The 23,979-nt window shown below is 37.6% G+C and overlaps 1 protein-coding gene across 2 annotated transcripts in view; it reads right to left on the reverse strand.

Annotated features, from left to right (window-relative positions):
* LOC131358368 (gamma-aminobutyric acid receptor subunit alpha-2) overlaps positions 1–22,515 on the reverse strand; it is a 47,850-nt gene extending 25,335 nt beyond the window's left edge. Inside the window, exons 1-5 of one of the 2 annotated variants that reach the window (XM_058398100.1) lie at positions 22,159–22,515; positions 21,505–21,577; positions 16,389–16,504; positions 6,871–6,938; positions 660–880 (exon numbers count right to left, since the gene is read on the reverse strand). In XM_058398100.1, the coding sequence (XP_058254083.1) occupies positions 660–880; positions 6,871–6,938; positions 16,389–16,504; positions 21,505–21,575 (476 nt within the window). In that variant the 5' untranslated portion in view covers positions 21,576–21,577; positions 22,159–22,515. Of the gene's footprint in view, positions 1–659; positions 881–6,870; positions 6,939–16,388; positions 16,505–21,504; positions 21,586–22,158 lie in introns of both variants that reach the window. The other variant, XM_058398099.1, reaches the window with a different exon arrangement.
* Positions 22,516–23,979: the final 1,464 nt, after the last annotated feature.

The following is a 23,979-nucleotide window of genomic DNA, read 5'->3' on the forward strand; positions in this document are numbered from 1 at the left end:
AGAAACTTTATAAAATTAAGTTTAGTATAAGATATATACATAATATTTTATCTGAACTATACATTATTATACATAATATCATTCTGACTGACCACATTCTGCGGCATATGACAAGGTTTTCCAACCCGAAATGGATTTGGCGTGAACGCTGGGCATGGTGGTGGCCGAAATAATTATACTGAGGAAGTGGAAATCTACTACTCCCACATGTTTTCTGAAATGGATTGCAGAGATGGTCTCTGTTTTACATATTGAGAAAATACGGTTTAACGAAGCAATGTCCCTTTAAAAAAATGTCCTAAGTCTGGAGTCCCTTCCTCCAACATTTATATGACAGTGGAATTTCAAGATTTTAACATATTTGTAATATTCAGACTTATATGCTGATTTATATCCCCCAATTTGTGATCTGTCCTTCTCCTTTGTACTTTATTTAGACATTTATGTCATTTTTGTCACTTGGCCTCTCCCTTTTTTCTATTAATTTTGTTTTGGCATCTTTTTTGTTGCTGTTATAAAAGCAATAAAAAAACAATATATCAAATCTGACTGACCACATTTAGCCTTTTTTAGTGTACAGTGCAACATTCTCTCTCTCTCTCTCTCTCTATCCACCTATCCATCCATCCATACATCCATCCATCCAAACTTTTTTTCACCTCATGGTGTAGAGCAGAGTGCCGTCATCTTGGATACGCAGGAGCTTATTAGGCATGGTCATGTTGTGTGCCACTGATTTCTTCCCATTATGAAAGAAAGTGTCTGGAGTCCAGATTTTGCTGGCCATCAGGTTGTTGAGACGCAGGATGTTCATTGGTCCCTCAAACTTCAACCTTTCATCTTTCCAGCTCTGCCTGAAGAACACGTCTATTGTGTATTCCTGGTTGAATTGAAAAGACAATTAAACAGAGAAACATCATGATCCTTTCAGTGCCCAAGGTCTTTTATACTGAATTTTTTTCTTTTTCATCTTTAAGTTTGAAAATAATTGAATCTATGTAACAATGACAGAAGCTTTCATCTCTGTATATATATATATATATATATATATATATATATATATATATAATTAATGACTAGACCATGTTAATGATGCAAATCGGGACGTTTGAAAGCAAACCTTGCTCCAAATCATTTCAGGCTATTGCATTTTTTCTTACTGTGTACACGTAATTAAATACAACACTTGATTCTGTCTACGTGAGCTAGCATAAATGAATATTGGCTAGGATAAAATTTAATATTTCCTAGTTTCATCCAGCATTGCTCTACTGGGATGATAAGGTCATGTGACCAAACAGTAGAGGTTCTTATTTCTCTCTCTCTAAATTTTGGCCATTTAAAGTCTATCAGTAAATCAGTTTTTATTGCACACAGTTCCATCAGGCTTTTAAGGAATACCATTCATGGGTCAAAACTGACATTAATGAATAGCAAATCATATAAAAAGAAATACACAGAAGGAAGGAAGAACTAGCCAGGAGATGGTCAAGGTGTTGATGTCATGAACTAAAAAGAGTAAAATAATGTTTGATAAATATACGTTTTGATTTCATTATTTATCCAAATATATTATTATAATCACCATCACCATCATCATCATCATCATCATCATCTTTATCATCATTTCGATCATCTCCTAGTAGCTAGGGCATTATAAAGTTGGCAGTACACAGTTATTGCAGAATTTAATATTTAAATAAAACTGACTCAACACTACGGTATAAAATCACAGAAAAAAATCCAGCAGAATATAAAGATGTAAAAATAAAACCATATAAACTTTATTAAAATCATGATTCATGTTTTATTTTCTTATATAGTCGTTTTATTTCAATTTGTTATTGAAAGCCAGTTCAACTGACTACAACTATTTTTACTGAATTGAATTACTATAATAAAAGCATATAAGACAAAACTCAATATCAATATCTAGTATAAAGCAATAAAATGAATTCTTAATACATTTTTTAATATTCGCTGCTTGGAAAATGCCTTTGATCTTTGACCCCAATAAAGTACATACAACAGCTTTGGGATGCTTACAGCAGGAAAAATGAGCAAAAGCAGAGGGGAGGGAGAGAGAGAGAGAGAGAGAGAGAGAGAGGGAGAGAGAGAGGGGCAGAGAGAGAGAGTGACGGGGGGTTGAGTGAGGGAAGAGAGAGAGAGAGAGAGAGAGAGAGAGAGAGAGGGAGAGAGAGAGAGAGGGGCAAAGAGAGAGAGTGACAGAGGGGGGGTTGAGTGAGGGAAGAGAGAGAGAGAGAGAGAGAGAGAGAGAGAAGATGTTTTTTATGTTTAGTTTAATAGTTAAATAACAAGCTGTTAGTGTGAAGGTTGTGTGTGCAGGATATCAGGTGCAGGATAAGGCAGGTGCAGCATAAGCAGCTCCAGCAAAAGCAGTGATGTCTCTATTTGACCCTGGCAGTCCAATCATCTACCTTTGTGGGCTGAAGAGCAGTACAGGCACTAAACAATCACTGCCCTTTCTCAAGCTATCACTTTCTTTTTTTCCCCACCTTGCCTGTCGTATTCTCACCCTACTGCTCCTAATTCCTCTTTAGCGCACCTCATTTTCCCTCTTTATTTCCTTTCCTCTTTTCCAGACCCCAGTGTCTCTCCACAGGAATCCGGGGCAGGTGAAAAGCTGCTTTATCAAACCAAAGAGACTTACAGCGTTCATCCATCACTGACTGGGCCTGGCCTCTCCTCTGAGCCCGAGGGAAGCCTCGTCCATATCGCATTCACACCCTAACACTAATTTAATAGATACTGTGCAATCCGGTGGAGATACGGCTCGCTGTGGTCACCCAGGGACAGAGATGACAGCAGTTAATGATTATAGCAAACTGGGCCATAAACGTGAAATGTAACAGGATACTCATGAGTTCTCTGGGTTCCCTGCGCTCAAATTTATATGAGTCCTGTTGTTGACACTTTATTAGTCGGGTTAGTCTGGTGTTCAAATTATCACTTTAACTCTTCCGTTTCCTTCATTCATCTCTTATTAAATGTGAGATTCAATGCAAGATAAATAAGCACATCAATGGAAATTTCATTATTAGAACATAGGGCTGTTATGATACACTCATTGAACATGATACAATATGAACAAGCTTTCTCTTAATGTGTGTCTTAGGTTTTCATTTTAAAATGATTAAAACATTCAACATTATAAAAGTTCAACAATTTGAAAGTACAAATGACTTGCTTTTCTCATGATCCATTCAGACTCTTAGCAGCGTATATCAATTTTCTGTTTAGAGGCAGACGTCACTGTTCAGTACAGAAAATGAAAGTTCAAAAGATCCTAAGGCAGAAGAGGAGAGAAGCTGTGAGACAGGATTGAGAGAAAGAAAAAGGGTTTTACTCACTGCCTCGAGTCCTTTAGATATAGCACCAAGATCCTACCTCAACAATCGATACCACTTGACAACAAGGGATAAAACACCAAATACATGATAAGACCATTCATCATCATTATAATGGATATGTAGCCTCCCATTAAAAAAAAACCCCTGCATAGTCTTTAGATGTTTAAGGCCATGTATAGCCCAGTAGCTCTAATCATTTCTTACAGACATACATAATTCATTAGAGGCTACTCCAACAGATGGATCAATGATCAAAGGTTGGCTAATGTTGAATGCCTAATGCTGCAGGTAAGATATTTGGAAAGAGCCAGGAGATTATGAAACATCAGGTTAAAATGAAATTAAACACAGAGGAATCATTTTCAGTAATTGAGAGGGGAACAGTATGGGATACGTAGGATCCATGAAAGGTTTCAAGGCTTCGCTGTCAGAAGAACGAACGAGAGTGAATCCATTTCAAAAGGTGCAAAAAATGACAACTGTCAAACCCCTTGAAATAAAGAGAGAGAGAAAGAGAGGGGAAGGTGAGGAAGGAATGAGAGAAAGGATGAGCTCCCGGGAATCTGTGCAGGCAAAGAAATAGAACAATTTGTCTTTGAAAATGAAAAATATATCAAAGAAAAGCCTGGACGTGCCCGTTGAGTCTGTGTGTCTCTTCTGTGGAAGGGGGGGCAGCCTGTAAATCAGTAACGAGGAGGGCTGAAAAGATGCTATACATTAATGCTTCACATCCTTATTCCCTGAAAGAAAGAGGAAAAAGAAGACACAGGTCCCTCTCCAGAGCTAATCTAATCCAGCATGTAGCTGAGAGAATGGACCGAGACAGAATGAGAAGAGGCACAGGGAGACCCTTGGAAGGAGACACGGGATGGATTATGAAGGATTTGGACAGAGAGCCAGAGAGAGGAACCAGAACAAGGGCACAAGTGGTGGAGGGGAGGTGAGACGTGTCCTGCTGGTTTGTGATTCTCTGTGCTTTGAAGCAGCCGGAGAAGTGTTTAATCTTACACGGACAGGACAGAGCTGGTGTGCTGAAGCAAAGAAGCAAGCACAAAGTGCACACCATACAGGAGTGCCTCGCAACACTCGCATCGTATTGTGTACTATAATGCTATTCAAATGCTCGAAAATATCCAAAGCAACTTTAGAGAAATTTTAATTTCCCTTTTCTTAAAAAAATTTCTTCAAGCTTCAAGACTGCCAATATTCATATGTATTAGGGATGCAAATGAATACGAAAACATTACTGGGAATAAACAGATAATGTATTACAAACAGTAATACTGTCTATTCATTTATTCATTAATTCATTTTTTAAAAACATGCCAGTAAGGTTCACAGGGCATCTGGTTTAGATTAATTCAGGCTGAATGGCTGAGGTGTGCATCAACACAGGAAGCCCGTGGGAGGCAAAATAAGTAGGACGTTTTGACTTTCATGCAGCTGTGAGCGAGCTGTCAGATATGAAGCTTGCAAGAAAAAGAAAGACTACATATGTTAGAAATAGAACAAACTCAGTTTGTTGGATATCACAGGAAGGTGTGAAAAAGCAAAGAAAAAACACTGCAGTGGCTGCACACGCACGTTTCTGTTTCAGACTAATTATAAACTCTAGTGATGTAAATAGCTGAGGTTGAGAAAATGTCAGAGCCAGAATTCATACACCATGCTGACCATGATGGCATTTCTCCTGCTGTTTTTTCTGTAGTATTTTCCAGTGTTTCACAAAGTCATTATTAAAACAACAACAACAAAAATCCTTTCAGGTTTAGGCCATACCCATTTCAGGTTTTCTTCTTTTTTTGGGGTGCACAAGCTCATGAACTTCTTTGACATATCACACCTCACAGTGGTGATTAATGCCACAGATGAAAGTAGATACATTTGTGTTAAGATTTTGTAGTTTTTAATAAGTATTCTGTTTTATTTAGCCTAGTAAGGGTGATATATTCGTAGAACAGTTTAAAAAAAAAAATGTTTTTTTTCACGTTTATATATTGAAATATTGAAGATTATAGTTTATATCTTCAGAGTAAATGGTGCATCTAAAATTTGAAGGTGTTACTTTCAGCCACTAAGATTCTGTGTAAGGTTATCTCAACAGAAGTAAAAACATCTCAAACTGAAAGCCAACAGTGTCCTGACTAATTTCATATCAGACTTGCGGTGATAAAATAATTCATTTCTTTATACTGATTGAAAATATCCATCCATCCAAAATATCTATCTTCCAGCAGAATGGGACACTAGCGTTCAGGTAAAATGACTTCAATGCGAGTATATATATTCGAAGCACTCAACAGGCACAGATACACATAGCATATCTGTGTTTCACCTGTAATATGTATTATATGCATATGTATATCTATTTCTATAAATATCTGCATACACCTCCTGTACGATTTATGAATAGATTTGCCTTCTTTTGCACCCCATGCTGTGTCTGGTTCCATGCATAGACTGTTCTGATTAAAACCTGCATTAAAACGCTGTTTCCTTTGGCTGCGTCACTATTTGAATTGATAATGGAGACAGCTGTGCTGGCGGATCCATGAGTCATAGAGCTGCTTCCTCTGGCTTATCAGGGGAGGAGAATCTAATTCAGTGTGGCACGGGTGCAGTCAGGTGGCATCGCTTTTCATTTCACCCCCTGATATGGCGGCATCTGATACCAGCAGGGCCACTATTGGCCACTGTCAATTTACTACTGGCCCCTACACATGAGGTGGCTATTTCTCTCTCTCCGTCTCTCTCTCTCAGACAAAACTGAGCAGAGGAAGGGAAACAACAATGTGGTGTCCAATATTTCTCTGCCAAATATTTCAAATAGATATAGCAGAAGGGAAGATCATATTTGATGCACTGTCACTTTGTTACACTGTCTTGATGGACGGATGGCATTCAATCTGATCCCTTATTTTTATGCGGTCATGGTTTCATGGGTAGTCACGGTGTAGTCAACTGTTACTTTTTCTTTTTCAGTGTACAGATTAAAAATGTATTCCCTTCTATTACTGTCTACTACTGTCTTCTTTTTTTCTCTGTTTCTATGTACAAAGTATGCAGACTTCACAAAAATAAAAAAACAAGAAAACAACTTAGATCCCACTTCTAACATTTTTGCAACTTTATCATACAAAACAGTTATCAAATGTCTAGTAGAACAAAGCAATGCTGACCAGAACTAACCAAATAGTGATTTATTTTTGGCTTAGCAGTGCTGCACAGGGGTGTGCTTTTTTTGGTACATAGGGTAGTGCTAGGAATCTGTAACAGATTTTGCCTTTTATTTTCAACACCAGCATGTGTTTTCACATTTTGACTGAATACAATGACACCATGACAAATTGAAAACATGAATCTTTGCATTCGGTTATGAGACCATGAACATTTTGATCATAACACTTACTTGATGTTATACTGATCAGTCCTCTTTCTTCAAGTTACTAGCTGGGAATATTATTTGTGGCGTTTTAAAGATTAAGAACCGTGAACTCACCATATCGGTGTCTGAAACAGGTCCAAAACTGGTGACGTAGATATCAGTCTTCACTGTCGTGACCCGATCTGAAAAAGAGAATGAGTTAAGAGTCATTTGATATTGCAATTTTTGTGTAATACTTAAAAATGCTAAGGAGTAAATGTGTGTTTTATATATTCACATGTGAATTGAAAATGAAAGCATGTCTTCTAGTGCTTGTAAGTACACCTCAGTGCTGTCTTTTCTAGCTCTGCTTTGTGTATCTACTACTGAAGGACTCTTGCTTCTATTTTGGTGATTGCCATTAAATAGATATTTCTCTTCCTTCTTTATGTCTAGCTTTCTGTGTCATTCTGCTCGCCCTTGTGTCTGTTTATGCCTGGCTGATTCAGAAAGCGCCTTCTTTGGCTTTTTGTTCTCTCTGTGGTGGCTGTTCAGAAGACTTGGATGTGGATCGTTAAGTGTTGCTCATTAACGCTAAACAACATGCTATAAAAAAAGACCTCCGGGATCTCGATCAGGCTCAGAGTCATCGGTCAAAGAGTGTACATTAAAAATTTAGTTCTGCATTCTGTGTAAAGAGTTGATAATAGAATTTATTTAACTGACTATTTGTTGGGAAAGAGATGTCCCAACTAAAGACGATGAATATCTAATGATGTAGTTTATCAGACAATGCTACTAACTGTTACTAATAAAACAACGGCTTCTGTTCAAACGAAAGCTTGAAATGATCTTTCAGTTTTCCCCACAGCAAGAACACAAGCATTTACTGCAATTCCATATATGCATGAACTGTATAAAATAAATTAAACAGTATTATTTTTCATACACATACTCTTAAATTAAAAGCAGGTGCCCTGAAGGGCTTGGCGATAATTTACTGTTTAAAATTGAGGCGTGCATTCAGAGCCTCAGGATGATGTTCTGGTTTATTAATAGATCTGTAATGTAGGTTGGTTAATTCATCTCAGACAGAGCAAAGAATGCTGCTTTCAAAGACCTAGCTTTGCCTTGATGGTTTTCTACCCTATGCCTCAGCTCCCATAATGCATTTAAGTGCTTCATAATACACAATTCCAACACAGGACACTGCTTGAGAGGCCGAGGTCGGATCACACATACAGAGAACCTCTTGCCTTCAGTGACTCGGTACGCTGTGTTCTTTTTGTTTTCAGTGGGATGCATAATGAAAATAATTGCAGTGGGTCACAGAGGCTGACATTCGACAGTTATGTCAGAATTAAATAAAAATAAATAAATAAATAAATAAAAAAAAAAACAGGCATTGTAATAGGAACACCTCTATGCTACCTGCTTATTCATGTGAATATATCCAGTCAGACAGTTCTGTGGTAGAAGCCTAATCGTGCAAAATCATGCATATACAGGTCAAGCGTTTTAGTCAGTGTTCACATCAACTATGGTTTGGTGTTTTTCAGCAATTCGAATTCAAACATTATTACATTTTTAATGCTGGTAAACAAAAGCAATTTGAACCACATTATCTGTCTCCACCTAGATTATCATCAGCCATATCCTCCACCTGCTAGAGGTCATAGACCTGGTTTATTCTTCAGGGTGTGTGGCTGAATGTAAAGTGGCTAGGTCATGCTTGAGAAAGGCCACAGTTCAGGGAGCATACACTAGAATGAGGATCCTGCCAGATGGGATGTGTTCATATGGAGGCTTGCCTCCTGGGAAATCCTCCAGCTTAGAGACACGCTCTTATAGATGAGATATGTTCACATATTCAGGAGCTTACTCCAGATGACAGCAGTTTGACTCTGACAGGTTGACACTGGAGCTGCACAATGTATTTTTCTCGAACTCACATTTTTCTCTCTCTCTCACAAGAACAATGCAACTCTGTTACTGTATCGCCACCTGCTTTTTCATCTGACATAACCAAGACAAAATACAGCAGCATGTAGCATTTTTAGTCCTGGCTGTCTTTGAAATCTTGCACATCTCTCATGCTGTGATGCGAAATGCACTACTCTATATGCTTGTGTACATACGCTGGGGAACGTCTCTGTCTGCAATCGAGCACCCAGCAGGTATGTTGTCTGCTTAAACCACATTTCAGCAACAAGAGGTTCATCACGTGGTTCGTCTTTAATCCTAGATCGCCGGAGTGGAGAACGGAGCTATAATTTCACCTTCAACACCATCAATGATCTCTTGAGGGTGAAATAATAATCAGAGATCTGTCTATGCTGCACCTGAATGTGGCTTTTATTAGAGCATTGAATCCTCAATCCGATGACAATAAACCCGTTCCTTCAGACAGTGAGAAATGGAACCCTTGCTGATCATTAACTGTGCTAAAGTTAATCAAGCACAGTCTTATAATAACAATAGCAAGACTTTCAATGAGGATGGAGCAATTTTGAGAGGCTGGGATGACGGTCAGGAAAGAATACCGGATCTGGCTGCACAATAGGTCATAAAAATGTAAGGCTTAATAGAAAATGGTACAAGGCAGCAATAAAAAAACAAGCTGACGCTATTATTTTTACCTTTTGGTATTCTGCTATCTCACCAGTGTTCACTGTTGCCAGCTAATTCATGCCAGCTACAGCGTCTAAGTACTTTTCCGAAGGAATTTCAGTCGATTGAGTCAATGACATAGCATATTTAAAATTTTAATTGTTGGAGAAGCTAATGCCTTGTGGAATTGTTGCTCCATTTCCATGCACAGCTTATCTCTTGGTGTGTGACAAATCTTCATGCGCCACACTGAGTCATTCTGTTACACTGTAATAGCATGTTGTTATACACTGTATATTTTAGCTTGCTATTAGGTTTTGGTGAACTTGTGGAAATGCACTTCAGCATACTATCACTATATGATATTTTTTTTTTCCCCAAGCATTGTGATGATTTGAGTTTAGCAATAATTGATTCTAGTAGGGCTCTGGGATCTTTTTTTTTTCGTCACGACCCCACATCGATCAATCAGTCAATAAAATGCTCTTCAGCAGTCTTGGGAGAGTCTTCATTTCAAAAACACAGCAAAACATAGATAATGCTCCTGCACATTATTTGCTATGTGGTCAGAGAAATGTCACATTTATATACAGACTCAAAGAAGAATGGTTATATTATATGTACCCTCATCTCTGTTTAGAAGCGTATCAGTCTTTAAAAGATTTATGAAGCACCAAACTCGTCGATGACACCTCATCCTTCCTCTCCCTTCGCCTCTGTGGGGTCTAGAGGAGGTGGATGATATACTAAGATACACTTTCTCCTGCATGTATTCCATACCAGAATATCTGGCTAATGAATGATTTAATAAAACTCATGAAACATTTGGCTTTGTTCAGCGTCATGCACATGCTTCCTGACAGTCTGTGATGACCTCTGGCTGATTACAGTAAACTAATCTCTGAATAAGTTATTGATTGTCTCTAGGTGCTGACAGATATAGGATATATTCAAGACTCAGCCTTGAATGGTATTAACATCATATTTACAAGAAAAATCTGACACAGCTTTGTTGAGATCTCTATATATGAACACAGTATATCGATGTTCACAGGCCCGTGGAAAATAAGGACAGCTTAGCATATGTTTGGCAAAAGACTAGGCAACATGTTTTCCTGTCCAGTTTTGGTGAGCCTGTGCCCACTATAGCCTCCTGTTCTTGACAGACTGGAATGAACCCCAGTGTGTTGCTGTCGCAGATGTACCTTAAGGTTTGTGTGTTCTGAAATGCTTTTCTGCTCACCATGGTTGAAAAGAGTGGTTATTTGAGTTACTATACAATATAGTTAGTTCAAACCAGTCTGTCCATTTTCCTTTGACCGGCATTTCCACTTGCAAAACTGTTGCTCTCGGGGTGTTTTTTGTTTTTCACACCATCATGAGTAAATCCTAAAATCCCAGGTGAGCAGAAGTATCTAAAATACTCAAACCAGTCCATCTAGCATTACATTTTGTAACTGCAAGTCACTGAGATGTTTGTCACTGTTAGATGTAAACATTAAATGAAGAACTGTATCAGTGTGATTTTTTGTGCACTGTGCTACTGCCACATGACTGGTCTTATTAAAGCTATTGAGATTACATACATAATCAGTTAATTCTGATACAAAACTCTGTGTTTATTCTCCAATGTTAAATGTGATGATAATGTGCAGCACAACAGTGAGACAGGAGACTGGCAGATCAAGATTAATCATTCTAATATAACAATATCATTGCATTATATTGCTATTATTGATATAATATATAATAGCAATACCAAAAGCAATGCTGAGGGATAAATCCAGGCCAGACAGAGCACTCTTAATTCATGCTCGTTGTCATGGTTACATTCCAACACTCTTGTATGAGGAACATTAACTAAATCTGGATACGGCCTAATATTCTGACTGACAGCTCAGTGCGAACAAAACATGTTTGTGTGTGTAGCCCTGAATCAGAAAAGAGCAAAGTGACTGAGGCAGTATGAATAAAATTTCCATTTAACCAGTCATTGTGAAGAATCTTTTTAATCGTTCTAAATGGAAGAATAATCATGTAAACTTTCCTATATACGCACAATCGTATTTCTTGTAAAAAAATCAGGCTCCCAGCAAATTGTAAATGATTTAGACATAACTTTTAGGTAAATGGGCATCAAAGTAGAGGAAAATGCAGGATGTGACGTTGGTTCAGCATTTGATATGAGTCAGACTTCTAAAAAAAAATGCACTTGTTCATAAAAAGAACTGTCGTAATCATCGTTTGATAGCCGGCTTTTAACCCCAGCTAGAGAAAGTTTAGGCTTATAATTTAGGAGCAGGATGAAGTGTGTGGTGTGAAATGATGTGGTGTTTGAATGTTGCAACTAGAAATTTAATCAGAAATTGAACAGCATGTGCCTCATATCATGTGAAACCCAGGACATAACAAAAACAGCTCGGTAGCGTCAGGCAGCAAAACACTGAATTATCATGGAAATACATGCTGTAGTGAGGGGGAAATACATGACACTGAAAAATCTGATATCAACAAATGCCTGCTCAACTTCAACGGCAAACCTTAAAAGGCCAAAAAAAGATAGAAATCATTAAAAGATAAAAATACCTGCTGAGACGCAGAAAGACAGACCTGTCATTTTTTTCTCACTGATGTGAAAGCGCGAGACAAGCCGTTATTTAGAGCCGCCACATACTGTTTTTATCCAATCATGGTTCTTGACACCGCAAATATGCAAATATGAAGGTTAACCCAGGGTTTAGGAATGTACAGTGTGACACGACAGATTATGAATAGCCAGGATTATTGTTAACCCTGGGTAAAGTATGAGCAGTGTGAAATGTGAAAGGTATCCGTTTACCCAGGATTTACAATGATCTATAGTTAACTATTATGTGAAAAGCCCTTATAAGGCTAAAATATCACCATTGTTAAATTGTTCCTAGACATTCTGTAGGAATTGTTTCATTTGTAAAAGTAATCAGCTGAGAGTGTTTGTGGGGCAGGATGAGGGAGGTTAGGGAGTTTGGTGGGGGGTTGAGGGATGGATAGAAGGGGTGGAAAATCAGTTTTTTTTTTTTTAATTGCAATTGAGATTCACCTAGCAGGCAGAAGAGGGCTCTAAAAATCACACAAGCCTCTAATAATATATTTCCATGTCAAAACAATAGCAGGAGATTTTGGTCACTGTTCACCCTGAAATTTTTTAAATGATCCTCAAGGAATCCTCAAGGGAGTCACAGTGGATGCTGATCATTCAGGAAAGCTTTAATCAGCCCTCGTGCTGTTTGTATAAGATGAAACGAGGATGATTATTTTGGCAGGAACAAATTGCCTGTAGCTCATGTACCTCCTGCCTGACAACAGGGTTATATTAATAACAGCAGATGTGCATTCATTTAGCACAATATGAAATAGAATAAATTAAGAATATTAACTTTGATTACATTAAAATACAAAACCTCAAATCAGCCAGCATCTCAATGGCCAATATAAATCATTACATTGTGGTGATATTATATTATATTTACATTATATTATATTTTATTATATTTATTGCTGATTTAGCATTCCCATGTTAATATACTTGTTTACTATTCAGTTACTATTTTTACTGCTAATAACTGGCCTACATTTTGCACAGATCTTTATATCTCTGTACAGTTAATGTTGTCTTTCACATGATGACACACTGTGTACATTGTAAAAAAAAAATGTCACAAAAAGCTTTTTCGGAGAGGTTGTGAATTTTAGGGGTGGGTGATATGAAAAAAGATATCACAAAGGTATTGCTAGTGTTAACACACTAGCAATACAGTAGTGTTGTATCAAAAAAGTTATAAATTATATTATACAAGAGTCTGTTCTGGTCCACCGAATTGATTGGTTCCAAAACTGCCTATATTTATTAATACACTCACTCCACTGTGGACACCATGTAAAATTCCACTTTCTAGTTTGAAAATGGTTACTTGAATCATTTTCATGACTATTTTGGCTTAAAATATGAAAGATTTTTCAGTCCTTGGGTCTGTGTTGTGTTATGTAGCTGTGTTGTTTCATGTAGCACCATAGTCCTGGAGAAACATTGCTTCATTTCACTATGTACTACATCAGCTATATATGGTTTGAAATGGCAATAAAAGTTTCTTGACTTGTTGTGAAAGGTCATCAGTTGAAGGTGAAAAGAGACAACAGTTTCACTGTAAGCACCTTGAACTGGAATGTACAAATGGGAGCAAATACTCAATGCGAGCTAGCTAGCCAGCTAGCCTATGTGCTATAAAGTGAGTATAAATGGCTTCTTTGCAATCTAACGTTTGCCCATATTGTGTCAGAAATGTCACTTATTTGATACTCATTTCTTGTTTATAGAACTGTTGTATAAAAGCAATATCACACTCACAATTGTGTGGTTATGCTGAATATGATGCACTTCTGTGATTACCTACAGTACTCGCACCTACACCAAACCACAGCCGTGCCATGAGTGTGAAATTGAGTAGAAAATGTGTTTATTATTAAGAAAAAAGGCATAAAACTTTAATTTGTTCTGTTATTTCTTACTTAAAAAAATTCCATTTTTAATTATACAAAAAAATATATTTTATTATATTTATAAAAAATATTTTTCTGCATTATCGCATTTTGATTTTTTATTACAATTATTTAAAACATGATGCAGAAAAAAAAAAGGAAATTAAATTTTAAGTGGAAGCAGCTAATTGGAAAATGTTGAAAAAAATTGTATTATATTTTATCATTTTTAATTTTTATTTGTTTAGTTATATTTTTATTATTCATAAATAGTTTTTTTTTTTACAAATACAAATATTTTAAACATAAACAAAATAAAACATTAATATAACACTTTTTTTTTTTTTAATAAAAATGTTTCTTATTGCCTAGAATTGCTTTTAATGTAACACTACAAACCTGTATAATACTGTGTATTGCAGAAATTATATATTTGTTATACTTCTTAACCCTACACTGGGTGTGAAGGCAGGTCCACATCCTAAACAGGTCGTTTTTCAATGCAGAGCAGCAAGCACACATCTCATGTTGTTTTATTTATTTATTTTTTTAAAGGTGGGAGGAAACCTCTGAAGCAAACCCACACAGACATGGGGAGAACATGCACAGAAACACCATACAGGCAGTAACTTGAGCTCAGGAGTGAACACTCAGCTGTGAGGTAGTGCTACTCGCTTCACCATCGTGCAACAAATTGAGCCGTTATATAGGAGGAAACTGTAGGATAGTGTATTTTACTACTAAATATGATTGGGATCCCAGTTGGATTTGCTAATCAAGTCATGACTAATGGCCACTGCTTATTAGATCTAGCTTCATTAAGATATGGCAGGCGGACAGCTTGAATGCAGATAAAGCAGCATACCAGCATACTGACACAGTCTGGCACCCAGACAAGCGAAAAACATCAAGTAAACATTGAAATTATTTGTGAAAGTAAATCAATATTGTAATGGTATTTAATGTCATCAATTTTGTCATTTAATCGTTCAGTTATCGTAAGACCTTTTGACTGCCAAAATCTCCCTTTATCCCCTAATGACGGGGGTCAAATGTACTACCAAAGGCACATTATTTGAACAAGCAAGTGGATTATATGAAGTAAGTAAAGAATGGTGCTTGAGTACACAAAACAATCATTCAGCATGACACTGTCTCTGAATGTGACAAAAAGTGTTATAGAATACACAATGTGCAGTGACATGAAGCCATGAAAAATGTAATTACAACGAACTTGACAAACGGGTGATATGTTCGAGCAGAGGGTAGAGGTGAAACAAAAACAGCATTTCACAGTTTCAAATTTTATATCTGTAGCAAATTCTCCGAGGAGTTTGTTAGTATGATCCTACTTGCTGTGCACCGTAGTCAAGACTGAAAACAGTAGATTTCACCAATAGAAAATGTGTGGGTTAGTCTACAAAAACCGACCTTGTAGAGGACTGTAGATGGTTTTACAGGGGTTTTTAGGTGGTAAATTGATTTTGCCATTTATTTAGGCCTAATTCTTTGCCAGGTTTTAACGCCTCGGGCCTCGATTTGGTCTGAACTGTTATGAAAGCTGGGGGAAAGACTGACTATGAATATGAGCTCCAGGCATAACTCTTTCTGGAAAGCAACGAGACTTTGGTGTTCAGCAGTAAAATCTGCTGTTGAGAGTCAATTTGTTTTGTTTTTCTTTTTTTGTAAAGCAGTCCCTCTAGGATTTGGCAGATTTTTTTTATGATTGTGATTTTCAAAAATGCTTGATTTTGCAATGCAAGTACAGGGTTCTTATTTTAAACTACAGCCAGTGAAGAGACATATTTGCAATAAATATTTTCTAAGAGCTCTACTCATGTTCTCTGCACATGAACAAAGAACAATTTGGTTGAATGCATGCTCTGAAGATGTCACATGATGTCTTGGACCAAATTTGGAAAATCTAAGGTAGTTGCAAGTTCTTTCAAATTTTGCAGACTATGCTTGATTTTTCGTTAATTTCTGCAATTGCAAAATCGCACAATCCTGGAGGAACTAATAAAGCTTGTGTGTCATACCAGGATACAATCTGCAGAAAGAAAACCTTAGAATCTATTGATTGCTGTTGTTGGTAAGATACAGGCTAGCTCTAGGATGTCAAAGTGCACAAAAAACAACCTCTGAAATAAATATTTAGTGAGTTTTGTGTGCTGAGCCATACCGAGTAGATCTAATACAGCATACATAAACATGACTTGTTGGCAGCTGTGGTTTTAGAAATAAAAGTTTTCAACTAACTGTGGGAAAGTGCAGGAGTGGTCAGGCGTGTTCATTATGCTGAGAAAACACTTGACGAAGCACTGGGCATCTAAGCTTAAAGGGGCAATAAATTATTCACAGGCTTTAAAAGCTGAGGAAAAGGAGTTGTGGAAAACTTTTAGGAGTGTTTGTCAATTTAATTAAAGCCCTGTTTTAAAGCACTGAACTGCAAAAAAACTTCTGTGACATCTAAACTCAGAGAGTCAGCACTTGGCCATGCCATGCAGTTAATAAGTGTCAAATCTCACCTCCTAGTCCAGGCCTGAGCCGGTTATCATAGCCATCCAGGAGTCTGTCCAAGATGTGTGTGAAGAGGGTGATATTGTTTCTGAAGGCATCTGTTGAGATGTCTGCACTTACTGACCTGCATGACAGAAGCAAACAGCATAGCACTGAATCAGAAATGCATATCATCCTTAAAGAATACTGCCTTGAGTAATAGTTGTTTCCTTACATACACTAGAGATTTTTCAAGAGTTTATTATCCTACCTAACTTCCATCCCTTTAAATTCTCTGTAAGTTTTGCAAAATGAAATAGGAATTCTTTGAATTTGAGTAGTCCTTGTTACAGCTCATGAGCTGTAGCTGGTTTCAATATCGTTCATTCGCACCCGGTTTCAGTTTAGTTATAACACATAGGAAAACTATGAATATAAGGAGGATGATGCATTACCAAGGCAATTATGCATTAATCTCAACTTTGACCAGTAGCTAGGCAACAGATCCTCTGGTATATCAGCTGCATAATGTTTTGCTGGTAAGAACTAAGATGTTCACACACATACAAATCCTACCCATGGGGCTCCAGGGTGGGCTGTCACATCAAATCTCAGGGCATGGGACAAAGAGACAATTTTGGGCCCTACCTCGTCAACACAAAGGAACACAAGCACATCTTGTCCCGGACCAGTCCACAAGCAATTCTGATGCAGAGTCACGTTAATATCAAACTACAAAGCACGACATCAACAAAGCAGGAAATTTCCAATGTTATTCCTTTTTTTATACCTATTTTATTTTATTATTATCTCTATTACTACTTTATTCTCACAATATCAATAAACAAATTTATGTTCTGTTAGACTGTTCTAGTAACAACCAGGTCATGTGTGTAAAGTGAAGTGGAGGTGGACTATTTACAGCACAGAGTGATTTTTCCCAGTGATTAGAGTTTGTCTTGGAGCAGCCACTCCATAACGCTCCAACACTAATATTATCATCTAATAGCATTTGCCACCTGACCCAGGACATTAGTTGTTTTCTAGCCATCTAAAAAAATTGTTGCTTGTTTCAAACCTTTAAATACATCTGATAATGAATACAGATAACTCTTATTCAATCATTCCCTGAAGCAAATGGATTTTGCTTAATAACGATGAATGTAAGGATGGAGTGATTTCTAATGGGAAAGGTCATTGAGCAATGAAGCTGGGGAGAACTACCAAACTGTGAGAGTAAATGAGGATTTCATCTAGAGGACAAGGCATATATTTATTAGCTCACCCACTGGGCAAGTGAAAGCCAATGTTCTGGTTGCCTGGAAACAAACTGACTGGGCTAAAAAATGGTAGCTAACAGAATGTAATAAAGTGCAGCAAAGCTAGTAAAGCTTCCATGCATTAACATGAACTAAGGGAAATGAATGATTATCACACTGTTTTTGTGCTTACGACAGTCAAGTCCATAGCCAGAATTTGGACTACTCTCATCATGTCACATGTAAATGTTACAGTGATATTTGCTAGAGATTTATAGTTATATGACAGTTTCGCACTGGACTTTATTATGTTTTGGCAAATGTTCCTCATTCCGCAAATATCATCTGCCATCCAAACACATCAAATTAGCTGCCTATTAAAATCATTGTATCGTGGTTCATAACGCACCCAGGCTGATTTGTTTAGAAATTGCAACTATATATAGAGCATCAATGAGTGTTGTAGACTACACACCAAATGAAAAGTCAAGAAAGAGCTAAGATTTGCTTTCCTTAATACATCTGGTCCACTAAGCAACAATAAATAATAAACTAATATACCACATATGAAATGTACTCGCCCCAGGCACCTGGGCTAGTGATTTGTCCAGCCCTGCTCTTAACTCTATTCAAATGATCTAACCCACCACAGTTCAGTCTAAAGCCATAGTTGGAGTCAAAACAGTAATGGGTTTTGTAAATCTGCTATGTGTGAATTGAAATGATTATTTCCTTTCTTTTTTTATAGATGCAGATCTATTAAGAGCTTTTTTATGATTAAAGGCTAGGTTAGCGTTTTCTTGCATTGTCAGACCTTAGCAACACATGAAATAACTATGCTCAAGTCCTCCTGGGAAGTCACAATTAAAATGTTACATATGTTCAGATCACTTTGGTTGAAGGTGGACCTTCTCTTAATTAACTACAAAAAGTACTGCAAGTTTTCTTTAACTTTCTAAGAAAATGAAGAACAAAGAATGTGCATCGGTCATATTTAGCTTTATGTTTCTAATCAATTTACAAAGCCACTGTAAACTTTATATCATAGCATAATTGTACAATGGTGTCATTTTATCTTGTTGCATATACCATACAACATAATAACTGAAATCAGCATTACATATCCTTATTATTATAATGATTATCCATCCATCCATTCTGTAGTGCTTATCTTACACAGGGTTGCAGGAAACCTGGAATCTATACCAAGGACTTGGGGCACCTTGGATGGGGTGCCACACACACACAAACACACAAATGGTTTACATACACTAATTTAGAGATGCCAATCAGCCTACAATACATGTCTTGTGACCAGAAAAGGAAACCCTGAAGCAGTTCCACACACACAAGGCAGAGGTCAGAATCAAACCCCCAACCCTGAAGGTGCGAGTTAATTTTAAATTCATTCTGTTCCCATAGGAATGCCTTAAAGTTCATCCCCATTTCTACCATTTCAGCAAAATATTTTTTGTTAGAAACGCATTTCTGTTCACCTTTCTATAATCATGCTCAGGTTTTCAACAGAAGCTTGCAAATACAGCACTGTCACTAAAGAGATGCCACCATCCAGTACTGCCTACACCTAAAGAGTCTTATTGAAAACTGAAACGTGAGTTGTGTTGTATACCTATTAGTAAGATTGTTTACTGCAAATTCGACCAATTTTTCACCAACTCTTCCTCAGGAGCAGTGACAAGTCACTCAAACAGAAAGTACTCCTACAGGCAGAATTTGTGACAAATATGCCAACATTGCTAATGAGAAAAATCCTTGCAGCTAGAAAGAACCCCTACTGTATGTTGGTAGACTGAACTCCTCCATGCCTAGACCATAAATGACAAACAGAACGTTTTACCCTATGCTTTTACTGACCAAAGCCCTGCCCTCTTGCTCTCCACTGGCACACTAAACTGAGGTATGCAAATTTACAAGTCAAGGTTCACCTAAACAAAGCTGAACTGAAGCAAAAGCAAATGCGTCTTTCACATCCTGTGACCTTTCCCCTTCAGTCACTTGCATTTTTTTCACCAGGCATATTTTATTCACATTTGATCTGAATGCTAAAGCAAGGGGTCACAACTCACAACAATGGCTAAACTATTAATGTTACACCTCTGCAGTGATGTAGTATTTTTAATACAAATGAGGGAAAGCATATTATTCTGTCCAGCATATTCCAGTCATTTAGTGGATATGCTGTAGCATGACATAGGATATAGCTTTGATCTTGACAATCTCTTGCACAAAACCACAAATTACAAAGATAATGGGTTTGCTGGCTATAAACAGACAGCAACCAGGAAAATGTAGTGACAATAAACTACTTTAGAGTGTTTAGTTAATTTCATTTGTCATTAAGCAGCATTAGCATTAAATCTTGAATGAAACACATCATGTGGGATAATTGATTTAAGCCAGTATGAGCAGTTATTTCTACCAGCATCTCTTTTTTTTATATGGAGCTAGTGCATGCACTCAGATGCACCATTGTACATCATTTGTGGGCTTGTCTTTTAGTGAAGGCTTAAAATAATTATTAACTTAATTTGTCTTGGAATGGAAAACAAAGTTTAAGCGTTCACTGGTCGTCAAGTTAAAATGCAGCGTTATTATTTCTCCCTAGTACATACACTTAAAAGTGTTTGATGATGTAGATGTCATCCGTGTGTGGAAACTACCATACTGATCAAAACAGAAAATATTCTACAATGTGATGCACTCCTGAGGGATGCTCCAAATGCTCACTTTTACACCCTTAAGCCCTTGATCCGTTGCACACCAGCTCCACAGCTTGACAACATTACCCAAATATGAATTGAGAATAGTGCCATAGAGCTTAGGGTCATTTGGAACAGGGCCTACTGAAAGTGAATAGTGCAGTACAGATGGACATCACTTCATGAGTCTAGTTCAGTATTTTATATCTGGCACCAGGACTCTAATGGATTCGGTCATTTTACCTATATTCATGCTTATTAGTTCATCCCTGCTTATTAGTGACCTGATTCTCTGCCTCTGAACAAAACCATACACCGTGCATTACTGAGCCAATCAATATTGCAGAAAAGGGTGGATATTCAGATGCTAAGACCACAAGCACCGCATTGTGCCTGATTCGATCATTAGAAAAGCACTTTACATACAGTGTTGCCAGTTTAAATGTTTTTCTATCTAGCTGGACTGCTTTTAGTTTGATTGTGCTGCGTAAAAAAAGGGGAGACAGATAAAAATCAGACTGGTTTATGACTGATCAGATACGTGTTGCTGGATCATGTTGCTGAAACTGAATATCTTTTCTATGCACCAAGTCACTCACCAAACCACTGACTGACACTTTAAGCTGACTAACACTGCTGTCAAGGCTTGTGCTATTACATAAAGCATAGTCGTCAACAATATGTTTGAGGTTTTATTTGGTACTGTTAAAGAAATGGAGTAGAACTTGTGGTTGTACGAATATGATGCATGTTCTTTGATTCCCACACAGTTTAATGAATCTGGCACGAGGCTCTCTGCTGTGCCAATCTTTGCTATAACAAACTGTTACACACCTCCACCTAGAGGAATTTTAAAGACGCTTAACGAACGAGGCGCTCAGAATATATTTCATTCCGACTAAACCAAGCCTATCTGTGTTGAAAAACACACTGTTCGTGGAAGAACTGTCTGACACAACACTAATTTCTGGTGCGTAAACGGCGCCGGTTACGCACAGAGGGGGATGAAGCTGGACAGGTGTGATTTCACGGATGGGAGAGACTTAATAACCACTCATGACAGTTCAAACGTGTTTTATATCTACAGATCAACAAATTCACAGTCTACTGACAATAAGACAAAAGAGAAGCAAAAAAAGAGAGCGGAAGGTGATTTGTATTCTTACCTCGTGCTCCAAAATAGCGTTAAGGAGATGCAGAACACCAAGCGGTGAAACGCGAACAGCTTCTCCCTCATATCTTCACACCTTACACAGAAAACCAGTTGAATGCAAAATACAAACAAAGATACAGAAAACAAAAGACAAAAAGAGGCAATGCTTAGCAAATAAAAGCGCGCTGTCGTGATATAGACTAGGCATAACGCGTGCACTGCGATTGCACCCTTGAAGAACTTACTATTCTGTAACCCATTTACATGCAATGCATTTATAATAAATAAATAAATCAATTACTAAGGTAACAAAAGGATTCGCTTGGTATTCAGTTAGACGTAAACATCTCTGCGCTGAATAATAAGAATAAGAATAGGAGTATTATTATTATCATTAATAATAATAATAATAATAATAATAATAAATCATTTCCACGCCCTACATCAGTTCTAACTAACGGTAAATACTCCGGCACGAGATCAAGTTGAACCAACAGCCGTTATTCACGTGCGCTTCAGGTGCTAGCAGCTGTTTAGTTGTTGACTGGCGTCTATCAATTATACACGTGAATGCAAAAGCATTTAAATCCCCAAAAAAACCTTTCTAAGACGTATCACATTTGTTTCTGTTTGCTTGTTTGTTTGTTTGTTTTTTCAAAACACCCACCTGATACGCCTGAGGTCTGTCCTTTCAGTGCTCACGAGAACAAGATGTTTTGTAACACTGAATATCTCTATGGAGGCTTGAGAACGTTAAAGTTCCGTCAGGCTGCCACGGCTCGGGTGTATTCACACTGTGTGTGTGCGCGCGCGCGCGCGCGTGTGTGTATATAAAAACCGGTTGGAGCGCGCGCGTGGCACAAGAACGTGCGTTAATAAATTCCCTTCAGCGAGACGTTCCGCACAAGCTTAAAGGCGAGTTTGAAAAGAGCCTCGTTTAATTCACGAAATCCGTGGCGCGACTGATGTCGGAACACAGTACCACATAATGATCACTTTCAATGATTTTCTCTTGATTTTTTTTTTCTCGTAGGAGAAACTACACCGAGAAAGCCAAATGGAGCACAACTGGGTCCTAAAGAGAGTTGATTTCAGTACATGATGCACACACACACACACACACACACACACAGGGTTAGTACTAGAGTAGCCTATGTAGGAGTGTACATCTCATTCTTCTTAGTAGCCCCAACTTTTTTTCATAATTTGAGGTAGGCCTCCAACTGATCCACAAATTTTGTATATGATGTAGAATTGATAATAATCAATTTTAGGTTTCTCCCTTGATTCATTTCAGTCATTGCTTTTTAAATTTGATGCAAATTGTTTGATTCTTACACCTCTAATACTATATGTTTTCGCTTTCCATAATAACCTAGTCTTAAACATACATTCTATAGCCAAATGTATGTGGGCATCTGACCATCACACCCATATGTGCTTGTTGAACATCCCATTCAAAAACTACATCAATCTGGAGTCTGTCCCCTTAGCTGTTAATAACCTCCACTCTACTGGGAAGTCTTTCCACTAGATTTTAGAACACGCCTGTGGGGATTTGCATTCATTGATCCACAAAAGCATTAGTAAGGTCAGGCACCCATGTTGTTTAAGAAGGCCTAGCAAGTAATCTGCCTTCCAACTCATCCCACTGGTGTTCACACCATCCTTGGCAAACCATGTCGTGCTCTGTGCACAGGGGCAGCATTGTGCTGAAATATGTTTTAGATAGTCTGTTTAGTGCCAGACAAGGGGAATTATATTTTATAAATTGCAAAAACATTCTAACCTGATTCCAACAGTTTGAGGAGGGCACACATGTGGGTTTAATGGCCAGGTGTCAATAATATAAAGAGAATGTTGCTGCATGCTGAACCAAAACGAAACCAAAATCTAACTAGCACAGCTGTGTGTAACATTGCATAGGTTAAATAGGTAATTGTTTTGTTTAGTTGGCCAGCAACGCCATGTTCTTTTGTGCTTTTGATAGCTGTGGTGTATAATAAAGTTAAAAACATGCTAGAAGTGGCAGCAGAGGTAGCAGTGTAACATATTTACAGCAGTAATGGATTACATAGCCAAAGGGTTTTTAAGTGCAGTCTGCGCCCCCTGCCCAGTGAAATAGAGGCGGCTGTAGTATGATTTAATGGAGAGATGGAGGGAGGGAAATGTGAAATCCAATCTTCATTTCGGGGGAGTCACAGACAGACATAAAAGGGATGAGAACCACTGGAGTAAGGAGCTTGATCGAGTAAAAAAAAATATGAAAAGGCAGAGAGTAATAGATGCAAATGCATTTTAATCTGTATATTGAAAAGGTCAACAGTGAGGTAATAGTGTGATCATACAGTGTGACTAACTTTGAAACCATGAAAATTTAGACACTCTTCTAAGTATCATACCATTTATATTTGATACCAATTCTAGGTATAATCTGGGGCATATCCAGAAAAACAGGAAAAGATCAGGCAAGTCAATACGGAAACCA

This window comes from Hemibagrus wyckioides, linkage group LG08, assembly GCF_019097595.1.
Source record: "Hemibagrus wyckioides isolate EC202008001 linkage group LG08, SWU_Hwy_1.0, whole genome shotgun sequence".
Lineage (NCBI taxonomy): Eukaryota > Metazoa > Chordata > Actinopteri > Siluriformes > Bagridae > Hemibagrus > Hemibagrus wyckioides.